At 34.0% G+C, this 23543-nt stretch overlaps 2 protein-coding genes across 2 annotated transcripts in view; both read right to left on the reverse strand.

Annotated features, from left to right (window-relative positions):
- LOC117109868 (probable E3 ubiquitin-protein ligase HERC3) overlaps positions 1-15251 on the reverse strand; it is a 20731-nt gene extending 5480 nt beyond the window's left edge. Inside the window, exons 1-16 of the mRNA XM_033252315.1 lie at positions 15236-15251; positions 14976-15067; positions 14579-14679; positions 13866-14067; positions 13105-13301; positions 12299-12398; positions 11387-11576; positions 10985-11145; positions 9927-10037; positions 9485-9577; positions 7913-8152; positions 7281-7373; positions 5910-6028; positions 3652-3849; positions 3277-3460; positions 1546-2852 (exon numbers count right to left, since the gene is read on the reverse strand). Coding sequence (XP_033108206.1) covers positions 1546-2852; positions 3277-3460; positions 3652-3849; positions 5910-6028; positions 7281-7373; positions 7913-8152; positions 9485-9577; positions 9927-10037; positions 10985-11145; positions 11387-11576; positions 12299-12398; positions 13105-13301; positions 13866-14067; positions 14579-14679; positions 14976-15067; positions 15236-15251 — 3404 coding nt within the window. The remainder of the gene's footprint in view (positions 1-1545; positions 2853-3276; positions 3461-3651; positions 3850-5909; positions 6029-7280; positions 7374-7912; positions 8153-9484; positions 9578-9926; positions 10038-10984; positions 11146-11386; positions 11577-12298; positions 12399-13104; positions 13302-13865; positions 14068-14578; positions 14680-14975; positions 15068-15235) is intronic.
- A 62-nt stretch (positions 15252-15313) lies between these two features.
- LOC117109869 (probable E3 ubiquitin-protein ligase HERC4) lies at positions 15314-21066 on the reverse strand. The gene is made up of 5 exons (XM_033252316.1): positions 20937-21066; positions 18058-18419; positions 16365-16500; positions 15916-15992; positions 15314-15540 (listed from the first exon to the last, which is right to left on the reverse strand). Exons 2-5 carry the CDS (start codon positions 18392-18394, stop codon positions 15314-15316), a joined length of 777 nt encoding a protein of 258 aa, XP_033108207.1. The 5' UTR covers positions 18395-18419; positions 20937-21066.
- Positions 21067-23543: the final 2477 nt, after the last annotated feature.

Below are 23543 nucleotides of genomic sequence, written 5' to 3' on the forward strand. Positions count from 1 at the left end.
GTGGAGTTGAACAGCTCAGTGGTTAAGATGCTTGCCTTCTAATCTCAGGATCCTGGGTTCAATTCCTGAGGATTTTTTCTCACAACCAAAAACAACTCCACTCCATATGAATATGCATTACTCTAATTATTTATTATAAACCATAAAAAAAGTGGCATAAATTTTAGTTTTACGCTAAAGGAGAAAAAAAATGAGAAGTACAGAATATTTCTCAGGATATTACCATTTTCTCAATAAATTCTTTGTTACTAGGGAAATTCAGAGGTTGTAGATCACATCTGCTGGAATGCTCTCACCAGCTGCTTTTTGTGTATACTTTATACAGTCGAGCATCCTAGGTAGGCAGGGGAATTGTTTTGCAAACCCACCACATTATTCTTTATTTTTATCTCGCCCACCAATGCCATGAACTCTCATAAGATATTTTAATTCATCTCACAATTAATTAAATAAAAGCATTAATCGATCTGATTTACTAAACTGTTTACTTCGCTGATACGATCGTGAGCGATAAAGTGCACCCTCTCTAATGTGATTGGTATTTTGTACTGCACATCTCACACACTGCGGTCGATCGAATAGGCCTGAGATATGTTTAATTAATTGTCAAAAAGTCTGTCAGATTTTTTAACAAGTTTGATATAATTCTAATGAAATATTATATTTCACAAGTGTCAATACTAGCAGCGGAAAATATCATGTTGGCCGTTTTTATGTCTGACAACAGAACCTAAATCGAGGCCAGGCCTAATGTTTCCAGCACTTACTAAAATAGATTAGACCTATCGCAACATCAAACATAAAAAAAATTCATGCGCGTATATTTCTTGTGTGGAACACAACAAATCAAAGTTGAGTCTTATTTTGCATTATTTTCATGTTTAGCAGTGTCTAAATTCAGTTAAACTAGCGATTCCGTATTTTATTTATAAATCTTTATAACATATATAAAAATCAGATTTTTCCTTAAGAGAAATTTTGCCAGGAATGGGGCTTTAAGATTCACAATTTATTTTAAAATTTAGTTGTGTATGTATAATTTAAGCTTAATTGTGTATCAATTTATGAATTTACTTTTTGATATTTTGTTTGTGTAAAGTTGAATCAAACGAATTAAATTAATAAATACATTAATATTGTATATAGAATTACGAATTAATGGATGGGTGATTTTAAAATAAGTGAATGATAAAATAAATGATTAAAATAAGTTAGTGAGTGACATGGTTATAATGAAGAAATTGTATTTTATATGTGTAGTTTTTTTTCACCTATCTAAATATACTTCTATATCCATCTATCCATCCATCAATTTATTTTAAATTTATGAAATTATTTGATAATAACTTAGGTATAGAGATACACCTCTACTCGTGATATTTGATGATGATAATTATATATTTGAGAAAAATGTACATCCCCATAAGGATTTGGACCCTAGACCTTCCGATTACAGTTTGGATACTCGACCAACTGAGCTTTGAGGGTTTCCCATTTAGGACATGTTTTTTCTCAAGGTAATACGCAATGAATAACAGAAATCACATGATAGTAAGGAGCAGGAGCAGGAGGGACAGCGGCTGCGGGCTGCGATGAACAGAGGCTGTTTCTGCTGGGGCTGATGTGGCGGCCTCGAGAACGCCCAGCCCAGGGAACTTAGCCCTAGTCTGACGCCACGCTTCCAACTCCCTAGCCCAAGCCTCTTCTTTGGCCGCGAACTGGCAAAAGAAGAGGTCCTCTGCCCCAAAAGAAGGGCAGTCTAAAAACCGGTCAAAGTGACCAGGGCTGACCGTCGTCGCCCGGAGCACATTAGCCCTCCGGGCCGTGCCGGCAGCCTGGGCGATGGAACTGGTCCGGAATAAGGCCAATGCCCGCCCGAAGGAGGCCAATGGCGTCCGGGACGAGACCGGGGCGAGAGTTGGGTTAGCGTCAGCATCAGACAAGAAGGACAAAGCAAACCCCGCCCCATTCACTGAGCATATGCCCTCCCGAGCCGTGCGGTCCACAAAGGCCAAAGCCTCCTCAGCTGCACCCTGAGCTTTGTTAGAAAACAAAACCTTAGAAGTAGAAGAGAGCTTCTGATCCTCCCGCAGTCTGCCCTTGGCAGCGCGAGGAATGGGCGGCACCTGAATGAACTGCTTGTACTGGTCCTCGGGGACCGGAAAACCAGCCGTAAGACGCCGTGGCGCAGCAACTGGCTTGGATTTCGCTTGGGAATTCAGGCAAAGGATGAGGTCCGGGTGGAGTCCCACAACCGGGACTGGGTGGGCGGGACGCGCAGGAGCCGGCGGCCCACACAGACCCGCCCCCAAACCACCCCGGCACGGAGTGTAAAAAGAGACCCCCAAATGATCAAGGATGGAGAGATCGGAGCCGAGGACAATGTCCTCAGATTCCGACTCAAGATGCTTGGACGATTCGTCCATAGGCGACTCGCCGGCCACCCGGAACCCATCCCCAGGGACAGGCGGGGCAGGATCCGGAACCGCCGAAGCGGCCCGCATTCCGGCGAAAACCTCCCGAGCCACCCGGCCCACCTGCTCCGAAATCAACGAAACCAGCGCCGGATCCAGCGGAGGGGAAGGACCCGCCGAACGCGAAGCCGACAAATCCTCCAGCGGTGGAGGCGAGTCATCCGGCGCCGCTACAATCCCCGACGCAGCCGGCAGCGAACCCTGAGATCGAGTGGCAGCCTGAGCTGCCCAATCCAGAGCCGCCGCAAACTTAGTCGGGGGCCAGCACGCACAAATCTTGCAAGGCTCAGCCTTGCTACACGAGCGACACAACCGGCACCCTGAGAGCCGGTCGAGCTTAACACTCGGTTTGGGGCCCCCACACGCCGAGCACAAAGACTTGCGAGCGGACATGCCGATCGAGAGTACAATAAAAAGGATATCTTGTTAACCACAAGTTGAAAATAAATCCAAGGCAAAAATAAATCCAAAGCAAAAATAAATCCAAGGAGAACAGAATTGCTTGAAAAGTCTGCTAGTAATTTTCAAAGGCTAGAATGTATCCGACTTCGAACAACGTCGAAAAGGGAATGAGGACGTTTGTCAGGGAGACGGTTCGCACGTGGCGCCTTGGGTCGGACTGTTCCATTTTTTTTTCGAAGGGGTGTTCCGTTTTGGGAACAATGGCAATTAGTCGGTTATCCAGGTAAGTATTCACGAAATAGACATCACATGATAGTAACTTAGGTATAGAGATGCATCTCCACTGGTAGTTTAACAATGAAAATAAGTTTATTATGAAATTATTTGATAATTGACTTACACGTTCAAATTCTTTCCAATCATAAAGGTCATTGCCAACAACCATAGTCTTAAGTTCCTGAGGATGGAACTTCTGTAGTACTGGTCCACCACAGACCTGTAAGAACCCCTCTGCAAAAGCACTATATTGATCCTTCACTGATTCATTGAAGATACAGTCAATATACAGATCAACATACTCCTGTCTAAAAAAAAGAGGATGAATATTGGAATTATTAAATGTGACTACATAAATAAAATCTGTTTTATGATGTAGCTAATTAGAGATTTACCTTGTTTCAATTTGCAATTATGGAAGAAAATTAATTAAGAAATTTATGGATGGAAACCATGGATTTATTCGGTGTAAACACCAAGGATATAGATATGAACTTACTTGTTGTCATAGTTTAAAGGAATGTCTTTACCCCCTTCCTTGAGGTCAAAAGTATTCACCTCTCCACGGAATTCTGTGGATACTTGAAAGTACATGTTGAATGCATCCTGTAGATCGTAGTCATCATAATCTAAGATAGCTTTTAAGCACTTTGCCATTCCTTTATCCAATTCCTTCATGTCTGTCAGATACACTGGCCTGAAAAAATATCAACTTTTTGATAGGATATAAACTTTAAAGTGCAGAAGCGTGTGTTCAAGTTGTTTTACAGAATAGTTTGAAGCAGCTGCCCAGACTATCTTTGACAAAACATGTGACATCAATGGTGGCGGCAGAGGGGGGGCTGGGGGGCTATAGCCATAATTCATCAAATATCCGTGGCCCTGGGCGGCCCCCTGACCCCCAGCCAAGTGAGACTCGATTCGCTCCACTAACCCCCCCCCGTCGGGGTCTTTAGCCCCCCCGTCAGGCAGGTCCTGGCGCCACCACTGTGTGACATGCCTAATATCATAATGGTCATGATGATGTCACATCATGACCATTATAGGCATATGACTATATATGGGCATACAACTGTTTGTTTTTTTTAAAGAAGAAAATCTGATAATTGGACACAGTTGAGGCGATACTTTTTTTAATACTTTGTTTAGCGCACCTCATTTTTGAAAAATATAATTTTATTTTTTAACTTAGCAAAATTGTCCTGTCAAAAGTACCTAAGTGGAGGACGGAAAAAATAAAATTTCATTTACAAAAATTTGTATTTTTAAATTAAAAAGAGAAAGATAAAATTTATTTGCATGAAATAAGGTTGGTTTGATATACACTAAAAATATAAAAAGAAATACTGTAAAACAATTGTTTTTGTTTTATTAAGCTCTAATCAAAATTAATCACAATTGAGTGAGCACTACAGTAGTAGTTGAGATGTTCTCATTCTTAATTTGTGACCCAAGCTCACAAAAGGGCTGTAAGCTTGTCCTCAGGCCAAAATGAGTTTTTGTTATAATAGCATAGAACATATCATTTACTTTACTCAATCAGGTGTCTGGAAGCAAAGTTATGACCGTTTGAATAATTTTCATCTTATCAACTTTCTTAAATCAAGTTTTGAGAAAAATGCTTTTATTTTCGGCAGGTTTCTATTCATTTTTCACTAGCTCCCATCTGAAAATGGCTAAATTTTACCTCTTACAAATTGGAATTTTAAACTCAAACTTCAGGAATAGAAAGATTAAAAGTTATACTTTATTTATTACACAAAAACCCAATTTACACAAAATTCACGTTCTACGCCCTATTCTAGCTATGGAGGCTTGTTTCTCAATACAGTGCGGTGCGAGTTTACAGCCCTTTTGTGAGCTTGGGTCACATTTGACAAAAAAGATATAATTTTTTGTGGCCAAGACCTTAAAAAACTAAAATAATATGACATTCAGTGTCAAATGAAATACTGTAATGTTAAAACTTTATTGCTGATTTTGACCAGAATAATTCGACAAGCTGCATAATGTGCTGACGGTGTCTACAGCCAGCCTTCGTGCTAGCACCATGTGTTTGTGTCACGATAGATCGCAGGCCTACACACTATAATTACTGCGATATAAGTTTGCTTTGACCTGTTAAATGCTTTTATTTATTTAATTGTGAAAAAATATACATTAAGATTTCTTTCTGGTAAAATTTTACTGGGTGATTTTTTTTTCTCAACTTCGAATTATTCACGGCGGCAGGTGCACTTCTTTTATTCCAAATTTAAATTTTCGTCGGGCGGCAGATCTGCGAAACAAGGTATCATAAAAGTATCACCTTAGCATCTTGATGCTATCACTCGAATGCCAGTGGGATAAAAAAAACTACGGTAAACATTATTATTGCTGAATAAACTGACCAGATTCAAATTTAAGCATATAAATTATGTCTTTATCTTGAAAATGTCAAACATACAAAGAAAAATCATTCAGTGGCAGCCAAAGCTGAATTACAGAAATAATTATAACACCAATTTTAAAAGACACCTCATAAACTGGATCCATATTATGACTAAATACATGCATATTTTATCATATTCTTTACTTTTCCCTATAATAATAATAATAATAATAATAATAACAATAATAATAATAATAATAATGATAATAGTTAAATCTTGATTGAGCACATTTTGCTAAAAGCTTCAAATCCAGAATTAAGCAAAATATAAACTAAAAAGAAGCGACTCTACCTAAATACATGTATATTTTACTGATATTCTTTACCTTTCAAGCAGCTTTTTGTAAAGTGCTAGGGGGAAGGGTAGGTTCACAATAACTTGATTGTAGATTGCTAATCCACAGAGTAAACCAACCATTCGAAACATTGACCAATCCTTAGGAGACTACAAGAAATACAGTAAATTAAGCTTAACTGATCGACAAGCAGAATATTGGATTTCATTTTATTCAGAAATTAAAATCACAAAACATTTTTTAAATACACAACAAAAACAAAGAACAGATAAATAATTAAGAAGAACAGATAGATATTAATTCCTAATGTATACCAAGAAAGTTTTAAAATATAAAAACTCCATTGGAGCCCTTGAACAAATTAAAAAAAAAATACCACATTAAATGAACATAAAGCAATTAACAATAATAATGCCTAAATTGATTAAAGTGTTGACATTTATTATGTAATAAAAGAGATTAAACATTTTCATTTCAAACATTCCACTTAATTAAACTTATAATAGTTAATCCAAATGATTTCTTATTGCATTATTGATTATTGCTATTATTATCATAATAAGCAATTACTGTAGCTGCACATAGTACACTAGCAGAACATTATTATATGAAGGTTAGACAAAACATTTTTGAATGTAAGTACTGCTACAATTGTGACAGGTTTCAGATGATTTAAAAGCTTAAGCTCATTGGATTGCTAATTTAGGTCTTTCATTTTTGTATCTGTTTGAATATTTGTTTGCAATTTAATAATATTTTTGAAGGTTTGCATGATGAAGTAATAATATATTAAATGTTGCGGTACACCACATAGATATTGAAATGTTGTTTTTTTGTTGAAGATTTGAGACATCCTCAACAAAAACAACATTTCTTTCCAGAACTATGCTGCCCCACCATGACAAAAGGACAATTTTTTTTAAAAGAGTTTTTTTAGTCACTATCAAAAAACTAATAATTTGAAACATATTTATATATTTGAGTATGTTCAAATACCACTCATTAACAAGTAATTAGCAACACAAAAAGGAAGTAAGAGACTAAAAATACAGTAAAAACCACCAGAAATGGAAGCAGGGGACAAAATCAACATGCTCCATATTCCTTAATTACTCAGAGCAATGCAAACATCATTGCTTCCTTTTGTCATGGTGGGGCAGTATGTATGTGGTGTACCGCAAGCATTTAATTCAATGTTACAGCTCACCCAGAGGATTCAATATGCATAAAACATTACAAAATCACATGAATAACAACACAAAATATCAATAATATTAGAAGAATGATGAAAATGTTTAAACATTTATTGGATTAAAAATTGATATTTTTTCTTTGATTTCTGTTTTGAAAATTTATTTATTGCAAAACAACAGCCAGATAGAAGCTGAGTAAATCACATACCTGAGGGTTGAACCAAACTGTTCCTGTACTAAATTCCTTGAACATCCCAAATTGTGGATCAAAAATCTTTTTGAATACCTCTTGAAAGAACTCCTGTCATACACAAAAAAAAAAAAAAAACAACGGAATAAACATAAGTTCATTACAGAATGCAAATTAATCTTTTTCGCAAAAACTAGGCAATATAGTATTGCTAAGATTTGTATTTTTTTTTACCAAAATGGAAAGTTTGGTGAAAGAATAATTTTTTAAGTTCCTTTCCGTTAAGTCTATTTAGGTAAGTATCTCACTCACATTCTAACAACATCACTACTGATTTTTTTAATTTATATTTTTCTCCTTCAATTCATCACAGGATACCTGGACCACAACAAAAAACAGTTCCTCTGCATTAAGCATGCTGTCCAGAAGAAAGTTGAATAAATAAATAAATAAATCAGTAAAATTTTTTTTACGTGTCTATGTCTCGAATACCATGTAATAGGGACAAGTTGTCATCCATGTTTTCAATAATGATATTTATGATTTGAATTTCTGTAAAAAAATTGTCTGACTTGTATTAAAGTGGTACAAGCCAAACTAATTACAAAAAAATTGAAAGTAAAACAATTTATGACTAAACAAATTCTAACCTTGTGAGGACCACCATCATCTATTCCTAGTTCATCTTTAAAGATCACCCGCAATGGTTTCTTGTAATCTCTTTCCGAATGCCTGTTTAGTTGCCTCAGAGTGCTATCTACAATGTCTTGTCTATCAATGGTCAACGACAATGGAAAAAAATAACATCGCAATGGAGGGTTTATCATGAACATGTTGCACCCGATTCCTTGCAACATCCTCCAAAAGAACGATTCTTCATTCACTGCCCTCTGCAACACAAGAGAGCAAAAGTTTAATTTTAGGACATTTACATATAGATAGGTATATGCAATATAGGGGAAGGAACCATTGGCACAGCAACTGTCGTCCAGGCATTTAATTATGAGACTATTGGTTTGAATTCCTGTAAATTTTAATCACTATTCTAAGATTTGCAGGATTTCTTCTTATATAGAGTATCTAAGCTCAGTCGGCTAAACTGGTGGTAGCCACTGTGTGTGCGCTGAACAGTGGAGATCTCTAGGTCCCCAGTTCAATTCCCATCACTGCTCTCCTTGTGTTTTAGCTGGATGAGACGTTTTAAGTCATTTGTCCTGTGTGCATTATGGCCTGTTTACACGTGTGAAAAGAGTCTTTAATAAGACTTTTTCAGACTTTCGTCTGTTATTTTTAGTGTTTACACAAATTGAAAATAATTCCACCCAAAATAACATGAGGAAAGTATGGAAAGGAATGAAAATGATGAGTGGATTTTCTAATTGTAAAGTTGAAACTAGCCCTCTTAGTGATTGTCTCACAAATATGCCAATGAGCTTAATGGATTTTTTAATAGGTTTGAAAAATTTGATTTCCGTAATGAAACAGATGATATTTTTAGCAGATTAATTAACAGTCAAAGTTGCAACTTGGAATTTTTTACAGATGAAATTACTGTTCATAATCATTTTAGGAAACAAAATGCAACAAAGGCACCCGGCCCTGATAATCTGTCTCCTTGGGTTTTGAAGGCTTGTGCTTCTCAACTATCCTATATTTTTTCTATTATTTTTAATCAATGTTTTAGTCACTAAATGGTTCCTGATTTATGGAAAAAGTCATGCAATGTGCCGATACCAAAGAAAAATGTAATTCAAACCATGAATGACATGCGACCTATAGCACTTACATCCACTGCTATGAAAATCTGTGAGAAGATTGATTGATTGCTTTTGGTATTGAACTTTATAACTCAGAGATTCAACATTTTGTATCAAACTGTGACAGTAATTTCTTAGAGTTAAACACAGATAAGACAAAAGAAATGGTAATCGATTTTAGGAAAAAAATTTTGATAAATGATTGTATTACTATTAATAATTCATGTATTGAACAGGTTGAACAATTTGAGTACGGTATTTGGGAATTATCTTTGACAATATGCTCGCTTGGAACTGTTATATGGACTATTTGGTTAAGAAACTTAATGTTCAAATGTTTTGTTTAAGGAAGTTAAACTCTTTTAATGTTTGTGAGAATATTTTGAGATTTTTTAAAAATTCTGTTGTTATGGGTATGTCTATGTCTATGTCTAAATCCACCCTCTCAACTCTGTTTTGCCTTACCATTTTCTGTTCTTGGCTGTCAATTAGGATAAGATGCATCTTTACTGTATTCTCCAGAATAAATGGATACTTCTCCAGGAACTGTTTTAGTAGCTGTGGATAAAATTTAAAAAAATATTTGACAAAGAATCTCCTTTACGGTTTGCAATGTAAGGATAGTGAGGGCAATTATGTTATGTCCATTGATTATAGACACTATGATAGTATGGAGTTTGTACTTTTCAGGTACATTCTGCTAAAGTAATGGAATTAAAAGAAAAGTAGTAAAGAAAATGAGAAGAGAAAGAAAAAAAATGAAACGGAGAATGGAAAAGAAAGGAAAGGGCCCCTCCCACTTATCCTCCTGTCGGGGACATCAACCCCTGCGTCCTATTTTACAAACCAGCCAAATGAAAATAATACTCAACAAAAAACTAGTTAAAGATGGTTAATAACTACCTACCTTAACCGATGTAGGTGGAAGTGTTGACCCTTCCCAGAGTAAATTGACCTCAGGAATATAAAACGATGTGTACGAAACATGTTCGATACTCTCTTCTTTCTCTTCAAAGATCTTTTGCAAGATAAAATACAAGATGATAAACCATTAGGATGAAAATACTTTACACTGAAGTACAAATGGAATAAAGCACACTCCCAAAAATTTGACAAGACCATGATAACAATATGAATATCACAGATATTCACAGATAATTTGTATATATACATAATATTATCATGAATATGAGATATATACACATATTTGAATGTGCACCTAAATATGCATTAAATTTTCCCAGGAGTTCTTCTCACTGATCTGGATAAAATATACATAGAAAACAGATGCCCACTCACAACAGAGTTGAAATTTAAATAATTAATCTTACCGGAACTTAATCCGATTCCGTAGAATTAGATTCATGTATTTTGAATAAATAATACACAATTAAGTAAAGCTCCGTACAAAAAAACTCTGTATGTCCATATATAGTCATGATGTGCCTATATATGGTCATGTGATGTCATCATGACCATATTTTTTTTTACATTCTTTTTCTTTCAAATAAAATTACTTAAGAAAGTATTAAACCAACACAAATTTTCTGAATGGGATTATATCGAGCCTGCCAACAGAGCATGTGTAAAACCTGTTTTCCACTAGGCAAATCTATACGCGCGAAACGAAAGCATCGGTTCATGGGCATTCACATTCCTATCGGAGTATTTTTCGAATTGAAAAAAATGCCCAACCAATCAGGGCTCAGGAAGCTAACTGACGCTTTGATTCGTGCGAATAAATTTGTCTAGTGGAAAACCAGCTTAATACCTGTGACCTCACACCAATACAAAAACAGAATGGCAATTGTAAACAAATATTCCTTGGTGTATAATAGATTGCATTACAATATTGAATAACAACAAAATAATTCAGCAAATTAACAGATTTCGACTTTGATTCCCATATCTAGGAAAATGGGCATCTGTAGTATGTATTTGTATGAAGCAAAATGCACTGTTTACCTTGTTGAGTTTCTTAAGCATGTCCAGGGCAATTGTTATGTTCCATTCAAGTGTGAACACGGGTCTGTTTCGTTGTTCGGACAACAAATGTACAACCACATTTTTGAAGGTAATTATTAGATGTTTGAAACGACCAGGCAGGAGATTTCCAATCCACGTATCTATCATAAAGAGAAATAAAAATTTTAATTCAATTATTGACAATAATGTATAGTGTAGACTCTCTGGTAACATTTTACTGAAGAGATAAGCCAGTAAAAAGAGCAAATTAAATTAATTAAATATTAAAATAGAAGGCCTAATATATGATACTAAACATGTTTCAATGGGTTGAACAAAGCTACAGTATTAAGGTATATTACTGAAAAATAATCATTTATCATTAAAAAAAATACTACCAACCAATGACTTTTGACATCTCAGGCGAAAGATTACACAATGCTTTAGTGATGCTAATGATAGATTGAAGGTACAATTCAGGGAATTGCATTGTGGGAAATTCCAGTAGTAACAAGTAAAGTCGAAGCGCTTCTATACCAGGAGGCGATTTCAATAGAGTTGGACTTAGTTGTGTATGTATTACTTTAGAAATCTGGAAATAATAATAAATATTGTTTTTTTCACAGACAACCTATACTTTGAACAAAGAAAGATGGGAAGACAGAATGGAATGATGCTCTAAATACTAACAACTGGTCCATGAGTTATATATATATATATATATATATATATATATAGAGGCCTATATATAAATATATATAATACGTGCCTCTGTGATGTTATATCAGCATCCTGCAAACCGTTTACTCCACGGCCCAGTTGAGATTGCAACACCTCGGGACAGCAACACCAGCGACAATGATTCAAAAACCTAGCAAGAAGGTCTGATCATGGAAATTACCTTAATGTTCTTATGATATACAATGATTTTATATCATTAATGACGAAATTTTTTATAAACTGCGTGTTCACTATATCAGTGAAAGAGTTTTATAAAAACAAATCTTCAAAAAAGTTCTGCAGCCCAAAATCAGTACATGGCCCATATTTTGCAGACTGTCAGATTACATTAATAAATATATTTAATGTAAGATGGCCTAGGAAAAAACGAAAATCAACTCCTATCCAATACAATCCAAACTTTGATTATATAAGGTCCATTATACAATCAAATAATCACTAATATGATATTTAAAGGTGATGGGTTATTCGTTGCTGGAGATGAATAAAATTTAATAATCTTGATTAAGGAAACATCAAAATTATATACAGAATGCATAAATTAATAATGGTATATGTTTCTAGGAGTCTCACCTCTGATAAGATGTTATGTTTTCGGGAAATTCTTTTGAAGGTTTTCCTAGCACTAACAAGATTAAGTCCTGAGTTCTCTTCATTGCAGCAATAATGTTCACTGTAACAAATATTTATCAATGCTTGTAACCAAACCAAATAATCAAAATATTTATTTCACCATGGCAAAATATACAAATAAAACAAGGCAAGATAAGAACCAGTTTATCATTGGCCTTATCCGACTGGTTCGTTTCTTTGACAATGATTTGTCATTGAGTATTATTTTCATTTGGCTGGTTCATAAAATAGATTTCATTGACAATGGAAATTAAGGTAAACCAGAATGTGTTAAAGTGCATTAATTTGCATTAAGTTCTCAATGCGACAAAAAACAAACATGGGTGATTGGTCAATTTAGCAACAACATTTGCGTAAACATAAGTTGGATTAAATTTCCGAAAATTTTTATTAAAATATTTACCAAATATTTAGAAAAAAAATGATGATGGTTGTGTTGGCAACCGGTACTCTAAGTCTGCCACAAGGTTTAATAATGTTTCTGGCGATCATCAGATGTAGGGGATACACTTTTGTCATTCATGTGACATCATAGAGGACAATTGCATGATACACATTTATGGCCCTTTCAAGAGCATCAAGAACGTGCCAGGAATATGTGCGTGTCATACACACGCACGTGTTGCCCCACTAGTGTATGTGTGTGCATAGGATTTTACACCACTTAGTAATAATAAGAGGTGGGGTTTAGTGGAAAGGTACTGTAGGTCCATTCTGTGAAAGCTTCAGTAAAATATAGCATATACCTTCTAAGGAATGATGCATTCAAACAGGCCGATGATGAAAACAAATTCTGGATGGCTTTTTCAATATTGTCTGGAACAACTGATAAATGTGATATGGCTGAAAGTTCCGATATTGATTTTGTATCTAGTTGATAAATCACTTGTTCTGAAAAATGTTCATCCTGTGTATTAGGATTGTTATTGCCCATCTGGTTAGCCTTTGAGAAAAAGAAAAATCAGATAAATATTAATATCAAGTTATGAATTCAGCTAATTGCAGTGGGGTATCAAGAGGGTGCACATGCCTCAAAAATAGCTTCTACAAAAAAATCATGCTCAAGTAGTTAAAAATCATTCATATCACCTTATATTGTGACCTAGTGTTCCTCACATAATCGTTGATTCCCCGCTCCACCATTGCGCCTCCCACCGCTTCCCATCAGAATTTAAAATTGAATTTAGAAATTTACAAGAATTTACAATATAAATATTTAACACAACAAACCATGAATATAAAAAATACCACATGGAAATTGAACAAAATACATACAAAAATAAAATAAGTGAGTATTGGTGTAAAGGAAGTGAATTTACATAGAATAAGTATGACTAATGAATACCTAGGAGTAAAAATTAATGAGTATGAGCATAACATTTGATTAAGGGTAATACGAGTGTAAGTTACTTTATCTATTCACTAGAAAGGCAAATATATTTTTGATATTTTTAAAATAAAATAATAAAATATAACTTTTCTGTGTTTTATTGGCCATACACCATACCTCTGAGGTGATAAAATAACAGGTAGGTCCACCACAGTATATGTTGGTGAATAAAGATCTTCCGTTAGCATCCAAAGTATCACCAGAGAAATGTTCTGACAATGATTTGACCTCCACCAATGTGAAATTGGTGTCGTCTAATGATTTTGGCCCAAATATATAAAGATTATTGCTGGAAGGTATAAAGGCCAAAGTGTACCATCTGAAATTAAAAAAAAAAAACAAGACAAAACAAATTTGGCTCTGCACTAAAACTTCTGACTCCCATTTTGAACCTAACAGGTGGCTTACATTTCATTTTAATTTTTATTTTTTTATATGCCAGCTAAACCTCTGTTTAGCAAAGAGTGCATACATACAGTATCCTAAATGTATTTACAAGGTAAAGTATATTAGTCCAGTAATTATAAAGATAAATGAAAACACTGTAATCAACTTTACTTCCACCTTTTAGTTCTGGATGAATCAATCGTGATGTTGGTAGCCTGTGATTGAGATACTTACCTGGGCAACCTTCCCTCCCTTCCTACCCTCTCCATGATCAGTTGGATATCTAGGTAATGAGGACTATTGTTAGGGAGACAGTTGTATGTAACGCCCGGGGTTGGACTGTTCTATTTTATTTTAAGGGGTGTTCCGTTTCGGGAACAATGGCTATTAGTCGGTTTATCCAGGTAAGTATTTACAAAATAGACCAGTGACAGCAAACTTACCTTCCACATATTATCTTTCTGTCTTCTAGTTCTGCATGCCCTTCTAACCTGCTATCAATAGTGTCTACTGAATTCTTCGAAAGGGTAAAGACCTTACCATTCTAGTAATTTAGAAAAAAAATGTGATTGATTGATGGACTGCTGATGAATTGCAGAAAAATTATAATTAAGGAATGTACTGTATTAATATCTACCAGGTGTCTTTGTAGATTAACATTTAATAGACCAGGTTATGTAATACACATAGTTTTAATTTGTATTATATAACAGGTGACATGGATCTGTCAGTGTACTACAGTATCAACATCCAACAGTTCAGTAAATATCCAATATACAAGGTGTGATTGTACTGTAGTTTAAAAATGGAATAAAAAAGGTGATATTTTATACCACTTACCAATGAGTGAAACACTGAATGGTTCTGTCCACATGCAATGAAGGAAATTTGCTGGTCTCGCAGAAAATCTAACTCGTGTGGAGTTTTACAAACTGAAACAGAAATATAAATCGGTGTTCCATAAAATTACATTTGCAATTATCTAATTTCAAATCACACAATACTTAGGTACATAATGTTTTTTCATAAAATGTAAAACATTTGTTGTTTTTACAATACTTTGAGAACCATTAGTTTTACATATCCGCAAGTCCAATTACGTGTACATGTATACATCCTATATACATATGATAACCAACTAGTGACATGATCAGTATACTGCTGTCTCTTATACACATCTAGATGTGTATAAGAGACAGAAGCTGACCTGATTCATTACACCCCCAGCCGAAGACAGCACCACTAAACGTCAGAGCGAGGGAGTGGTCACCTCCACAGCATATTTGCTTGATTGGCAGACCCGTCAAGCATGCAATTTCAGTTGGTACATTACAGGTGTAGAAAGAAAAAGTGCTGAATCCCAGCTGGAAACTGCTGTTGTCACCCCAAGCAAACAGCTTGCCACCTGTATGCAAATTTTTAAATTACACTACATGGTTGCCATATTGATTAGCATAATTCAAAATATTATTATGTGAAGAGAACATAAACACTTAGGGATACATTATCACTTTAGCATGTGGTAACACATCTAACAACAAACCCATCCCAACATCAAATTGTAGAAATTATTATATGTAGTGACTGATTAAATTACAATACAGTATTACTATTATTACATAAATATTTTTTTCATCTAATAGTATTTGAATTAGGTTCTAATACAAAACATTATTGTTTCTTTTTATAACTATTATTATTTGGATTAAGTTTTAAGAAACACTTTGACTCCGTTTTAACTTATTTAAAAAAAATAAAGGATTAATATAACATTAATTACTTTTTGCAAGAGCCAGTGTGTGTCTTGATCCACAGGAGACCTGTATGATAAACTCCTCAGATGGAAAATGTATAACCCTGCAAAAAAAATTAAATTAAATGAGCTACATTGGAGTAGAAAATCTTGTGAGATGTGTCCCTGTGCCTCCCCATTGGATCCGTGCCTACTAACTGCGAAAGTACTTCCCTGGGACCACTCTATTTCAAATTGCTGGATCCACTACTGGTTACATCTTGGCTCTTAATCGAGAGAGTCAATTATTGGGTCAATTACTATATTTATATATTGGCAAGTGTATTTTCTGCTGGATATGAAGGGAAGAATTAGGAGAACCTTTGAATTTCATTGAAAAATGGATGTCCACATCTGAACATAATACAATTCCAAAAACAAATGAATATTTTAAGTTAGGATAGTCAATTTATAGAATTTGGATTTTTGATGGCTACCTTGGCTTGATTTTGACGAGGCTCTGTGAATCATTACCCCAACTCAATACTTGACCTTTATCACTTAAGACCACACTGTGTCCATCCCCACAGGCTGCTTGCACAATGGAGAATGTATCCAGAGAAGACATACGCTCTGTGTGAGAAAATAAACTTACAATTATAGAAATACAATAGGATATCATACTGTATACAAATAATTAATGTTCTTTATTTGTGGGAAGAATATTTTCATGAGTTGAAAGATTGACTGTTCCATTCAACAAGGCGGAGCCGAATAAACATATCCTTTCCATTGCATGAATAAAGAAGATTCATTATTCTTTTCAAAAAATCTACCTTTTTTCTGAATGGAGATTCTAGTTATTTGATATGTTATGAAAAAATCTACCCTTTTTCTAAATGGAACAGTACCGCATCTTTTAACCAATCAAAAGATTGTATTAGGTTGAAGTCATAGCATTTCCTAGGCACTGTGCAATGAGCAAAAACGAATGGAATTTGTATTTTCATACCAAACCAAGGACAGGAACAGATGAGGTAAGATCCATCTGAGTGGCAAAATATGGTAAATAACCAATGTCATGTGATACAAAATTCACCATGCAAATGACAGGGATCTATTTAGCTGTGTTATAATATATAACAATTAATATGAATTGTAATGTAATAATAAGCAATTAGTAGAGCTTTGCATAGTACATTATTGGAAAATTATTATATGAAGGTTATATTTAATGCTTGAACAAATTTCCTGGGGGCCTGTAAGGCCCAAAGGAAATTTTTGAATGCATTAAATCTAACCTAAGTATAATAATTTTCCTTTAGTGTACGATGCATGCTCTACTAATTGCTTTATAAGTCAATCACCATCTTTAATTTTAGTTTTTGATAACCAAATAGTGTAGCAGTCACTGGTTGTTATAGTGACATGATCAGTATACAGTGTGCGTATTTACATTTAGCTGTGCATATGCTGATCTGTGCTCCTGAGTACGTACGTGTTAACTACACATCAGCAGTACATAACAGTACGGATACGATGAATATATTGTAATTGTGTTAGAAAGAACTTGTTTGTAATGGTATTTTGATAGACATTCATCAAAGAAATAAACATTTCACTATTCGAGAGAGAATACACTCACTGACTTTTTTGTTAGGTGCATGCTGACAGGTAAAAATCGTGCAATGATTTCATAACTAGGCTAGGCTACAGCTTAGTAAGAGGAGGCCTCAGCAGCCTCCTGCCTGGACATAGGCCTACATCCAAATCTGTTCCTGGAGTCTTTCAAATAGGTCTAGAATATTCTTGTTAAGCATTTTTTTTTTATGAGGTTCCATTGATTCAATGAATTCTTTATTTGTTCATACTTAATATTTAATTTGAAGTAACTGTCTTTGGGTCCTCATTTAGCTTGTTTTACGAAAGTAATTTTCAATTACAATTCAATTTTTGATGTCTCCGCAGTGACAAAAAAAATGAAATTTTTTTTTGCACACAAACCAAAAAAATCAAGCCAAGCGTCCACTAATTTTTCAATTAGTGGGGGATAGGCAAGTAACATTGGGAGTTGCAGTGATGACGTCACGATTGACTTATAATAATTAATTATACTAATAATAACATAACACTTACAATTAGAACAGCCCATTACAAAAAAAAATAAAAGATGTAGATTGGAATACACACCTGGTATGACATCACCTTGGTTGTTATTATGAATGTAAACTGTTCCATCACCTAAAACATAAACAGTCTGCTCTAAGCCACAAGCTATTTGCCGAATTTTACGATTCCTGAACAATGGAACCTCACTTAATGTTCTTGATATCTGTGGATTGTTATTACTTGCCATTTCTAAGCCCAACATGGATGCTATTATTCTCAGTAGAAAATGCAACAGTTTGGACAATGATGACATTAACCAACGAAGGAAACTTTTTGATGTTCCATTGGGAGCTGGTATCTGCTGATCACAAAAACTTGCCACATCCAGGTTCAATAATAATACCCTGGAGGCCATCATACACAGCAGAAAAATATCAGTTACCCTGCATGTCAAACAGAAACATAATATTACTGCTCTGCAAAAAAGCAATGGTATATTCTTAAGTATTTTTATTTATTATATTTTTAATACTATATATAAAATAAATTTACTGTAGCTGTTGATGATTTATCCAATTCAACGATTTTTGCAAACCATATATGCCTAGGAATGATATGATAGGCCGCCTACACAGTGGTATATCTAGAGTCCATGAGATAGACGTTGCCGCAATATTGCAGTAAGCATGCCAGCATAATATTTGGTCTATACCCTTTCACACTGCACCTTTGTTACCGCAATATTGCGCTACAGTATTATCTTACATTTTTCTGTCTGAAAGGGTCCTATAAAATACCACCGCCCTATTGTTTTCAACTTTAACCTTGCTTGTGCATAAATGCACACGCTGGCTTAATTGTCACAATATCGAGTAGACCCTTTCAGACAGAGCAAGCCAGTAACCATTACCGCAATATTGCGGCAATATTACTAGGGTGCAAGGTGGACTAAAGTAAGCCGGCATATGGCGTATCAACCCTTTTAGACAGAAACCCATGCCTGGCTTACTGCAATTTTGCAGCTGTGTGAAAGGGACTCGAGTCTTGAAATGGGAAGGTGAATAGGGGGAGGAGGCTTGATGACGGAAGCAGGTAACTCGGCCACAAGTCAACTCGGCCACAAGTTATTTATAATTAAAATGAAATGTAAATAATACTCAGTTTTTGCATCCTTTTTCTTCAATATGATTAAAATGAAGTACACAGTATATTTTAGTAAAATTCTGATCATCGTCATGAGATCGTTGTATTCATTTCTTTACACTGTACTCTTATTGAACCGAGAAAACCTGTCACTTAACGGAATGGAATAAAATCTGACAATAATGTAACATTAACAATTTAAGCAATCTTAATAATTAAGAAAAACAAATATTAATGTTTAATTTTTTTCACGTTAAAACACTGACATAAAACATGAGTACATACTAATCTTAAAAAATTGAAATAGAAAAACCACATTATGATTTTTTAAATGTTAAAAATTTATTTTTAATCCGACTAAAATCAAATGAATGCAATGATGGCGTGCATTTCGATACTATTTTCTTCAGAACCACGCCCAAGAATTAGGCCTACGTTAAAATTAGGTGGGGTGCAGCATCTAATATCAGTTATCCACAATAGGAACAATTGGTATTGTTGGGTGACAGACTTCAGTCCTTCATATTTGTTCGACCATTGGGGGCTATGTTTGAAACCCGTCAATGACGTGAATCACCAGTGACATGTCGGTCCTTTTCAAATTTCTACTTTAATAATACTAATTAGTCATAATAACGATAATAAAGGTGATAACAACAACAATAATAATAGTAATATTTATTTTAACAATATTAATAGTAATAATACTAATATGGTAATAATAACGATATTTAAATATATATTTTAATAATACTAATTAGTGATAATAACATTGAAGGTGATAATAGCAATAATAACAGCAATAATAAATTAAAGATAATGTTTATTTTTATAATAGTCAAATACTAATTAGTAATAATAATAATGATGATATTTATAATACTAGGCCTACTTAGTAATAATAGGGTATAAATAATATTGATAATAAAGGTGACAACAACAATAACAATAATAATAATATGAGAAAAATACCAATAAAATACCAATAACAATATTTTTAAAATTACTATTATTAAAATAATAATACTAAGACTAATATATAATAATAATAATAATAATAATATGAATAAAAAAATTGAGAATTTTTTATTATTTATACAGTATGGTAACAATAATAATATCAGCAAAAATTTAAACAATACATAATGTTAATGCTAAGACAAATAATATTAAAACTAACGGTAATAAAAACAACAATAATAATAACAACAATAATAGCAGCAATAATAATAAATGTGGCCGAGTTGACTTGTGGCCGAGTTGATTGTAGCTGAACTTTTTGTGGCCGAGTTAACTTGTGGCCGAGTTGACTTGTGGCCGAGTGGATCGAATTCTTGATGATTAGGTCAGCAAGAGGTGCTAGCTTGCAAAATAAGGTGATTTGAAGTGATATTTTTGCTTTGAACATTTTCAATGGGGGACGACTGGAGAAGGTGAAGATTTTTTGGGGGTGCACCCCCACCCATAGATACACCACGGATCATAACAAACGCATAAAAAATAGCATCAGTTAAATTTACAAATAGAAACGGTCACTCTTTATATCAGTCTGTCTTTGCAACGTCATTTTAGCCTAATGTATATACAAGGATATACCTCCTTCGGGACCTCATTGATATAAATAACGACTAGTAAAAAATGTATAGCCTTCAAATTTCGATACTTGCTGTTTTTCCTAAGGAGGTCCAACAGTGCAATAATCTCTTATGCGTATGTACGGTACAAATATCAAAATGTGCCTGTCAAATAAGCATACAACAAGAACATGTTCTTTTATCATGTTCAAACTGTTTCCTAACGTTTCTTGCCCTCGAAACTCACTTAATTTACGTCTGGTACAGTGGTACTTAGAATTGCATCTATTACACTGGTTCGACGCTGCTGAATTAAAAGAATTTATTACTTTGTAATTTCCAGATTCAAAACGCTGGAATTTGGCCGGGTACATAAGAGCTATGGCCGGATATGACTAGCTTTGGGAATTTCCCATCTTGTGTCATGTAAGTAGACAAAAAACAGAGGGCGCTATATATAAAACCAGCAACCAGTCTCTGCTTTCATCTACTGTTTTTCAAAGTATTTCAATACACAAAAGATTGCTGAATATCTTCCATTCATGATTTAATAATTTATGTTCCATCCAAATATAAACAGATTGACCGTTTTCAGATAACTTTTGGGTTCTGTCTGCCTAATAAAGAAAATGTAATGAATCCTGTCCAGACTATCAAATTTTGCTTGAAAAAAGCATGTGACATGCCTAAATAAGGTCATGATGACATCACATCACGACTATACATGGGCATACAACAAAGCAATTTGATAATCTGGACAGAGCTTTTATTACCACACTACAAATAATAGACGCTGTAATTTATGACTCCATCCTTTGTCTTGTAATGTTTAGACTAATTCTTTTGAATATTTAATATAAAATATAATATAGTACATATACATCATTAACCAAAAAACTGACTTGAATAATATATACATCAATAATATTAATGATAATAATAATAATTATTATTATTATTATTATTATATATATAATTAGATAAAAATAATAAATAAGAATAATAATAAATAATAATAATAAAAATAATAATAATAATTAAAATAAAGATGAAAATATTTGAATATGATGAACAATGCTAAACTACAAATTGATTTTAACGGATTAATTCATTCGAATTAACGATAATTGAAAACAATTCTAATTTTAATTTCAATCATTTACGCGAGCACGGAATTTATGCGAGCACGCACGCGCAAAAATATTCGATTATATATGAATTGTTATACGCTGTCCATACTAAGTGATGTTAATTATAAAATATAATTGTAAACCCAATTAAGTGTGTGAAATTAATATGCAATGTACGTAACACATATACTTTGCATGTGTTCATCGGGAAGATTATGAAACAAAATGGACAGTGTGTACCACGTGACTTTCGTAAACCAAGGAGCGGAACGTCGCAACTCTTTATATATATGGCTCTGAGATAAACTAGAGTTCCAATACTTTTTGGTGTATATTACAGTACCTGTATTGTATTTTCCACACTGTAGTATCATAAAAGATTGCTGAATATATTATTCCATTAATGATTAATTAATTTCTGTTCCATCCAATTAAACGTTTACAACCAGTATGAAAATGTAATGGGTTTTTCTCGAAAATTTAAATGAAAGCTTTTTGGCTGTTTTTTCCCATGTAATATAATATTAATATATGTTTTCTCACAACTAAAGACATTACACCGTAAATCATAGACTAACATACTTTATGATTCCATCCTCTCTTGTAATGTTCAGATTAATTCTTTTAAATATTTAATATACAATACAGACTACACTTATATAATACCGTCAAACAAAAACAATGACTTGAACCATGGAGGAAATTATTTCCTCCGTGCTTGAACATAATAATTATATTGTTTTAATAATAGGTAAGAAGCTTTAAATAGTGGCAAATAATAAAAAGAGCCATCTTGGTGTCTAAGCAGCAGTTGAATGGTCTGACCCCAAGGATGTGGGGGCGTCTTCCTCTAAAGATAAAAAGAAAAGTATACCATGCTCAATATTTATGTACTGGGCTCTGGGAGAACAGTAATATTTTACTGAAGAGGGCACCCAGTATAAGGAACAAATAAATGAAGATAAACAAAATAAATAAACAGGCCTACAAGTCATTCTTATATCTATATTATTGATCCCCATTTGACTAAAAATCATAATTATTTTTTTGAAATTGTCCACAACAGCTAGTGCAGTAAAGGCAGAGAGCATTATTAGTGTGACAAATCCAATAAATATAAATACAACCTGAGAATTTTTTGATCCAGAATCCAAGATTCTTAACAGGACATGGCCAAGGAGGTCCAAGACATCTTGCTAAAGTGGCCTTCATAAATTGTTCTTGGCCATCCAAAAGACCCCGTTTAGAAAGTCAAAAAAAGAAAAAATTGATCAAGGTTATTTTCGGACGTCTAGAAAACAAACATTTCGCAGGGTCATGCCCCCGGACCACCTAGGGTGGTGTTAACTTAATCGACCCCACTTTTGGCACCACCCTTTCAGACATCTCTGGATCCGCCCCTGCAAATTTTAAATATATTACATCAAATGTGAGTTTCATTATTCTACGCGTGTATGATCATCATAGTTAAACTTTCACAAAAATCATATATAATAATAAATATGAAGTTGTATAAAATAAACAATAGTCTTTGTGGATTTGCGACCTTTGTTTTTATAATAGGAAACAATATATATCAGTCATATAGAAGAAAAAGTGAATACTGTAGTAGCCATTGAAAAAGCTAATATTGTAAAAATAAAAGAATATGCATGTATAAATGTATGTGTATATATAAACACTATGTACCTCTTCAGAATTTATATATATATATCCTCTT

The sequence above is a fragment of the Anneissia japonica genome, unplaced genomic scaffold (assembly GCF_011630105.1).
Source record: "Anneissia japonica isolate Jap-2015-1 unplaced genomic scaffold, ASM1163010v1 scaffold585_len4108843_cov191, whole genome shotgun sequence".
NCBI classification, from domain to species: Eukaryota; Metazoa; Echinodermata; class Crinoidea; order Comatulida; family Comatulidae; genus Anneissia; species Anneissia japonica.

Excerpts from the sequence above, each read along its gene's own strand:
- LOC117109869 (XM_033252316.1), bottom strand. The coding sequence starts at position 18,394 with ATGATGGCCTCCAGGGTATTATTATTGAACCTGGATGTGGCAAGTTTT. Across the intron at positions 15,993-16,364 it reads CTCGTCAAAATCAAGCCAAG|GGTTATACATTTTCCATCTG; the intron begins GTAGCCATCAAA and ends TTTTTTTTGCAG. Across the intron at positions 15,541-15,915 it reads CACACTGGCTCTTGCAAAAA|GTGGCAAGCTGTTTGCTTGG; the intron begins GTAATTAATGTT and ends ATTTGCATACAG.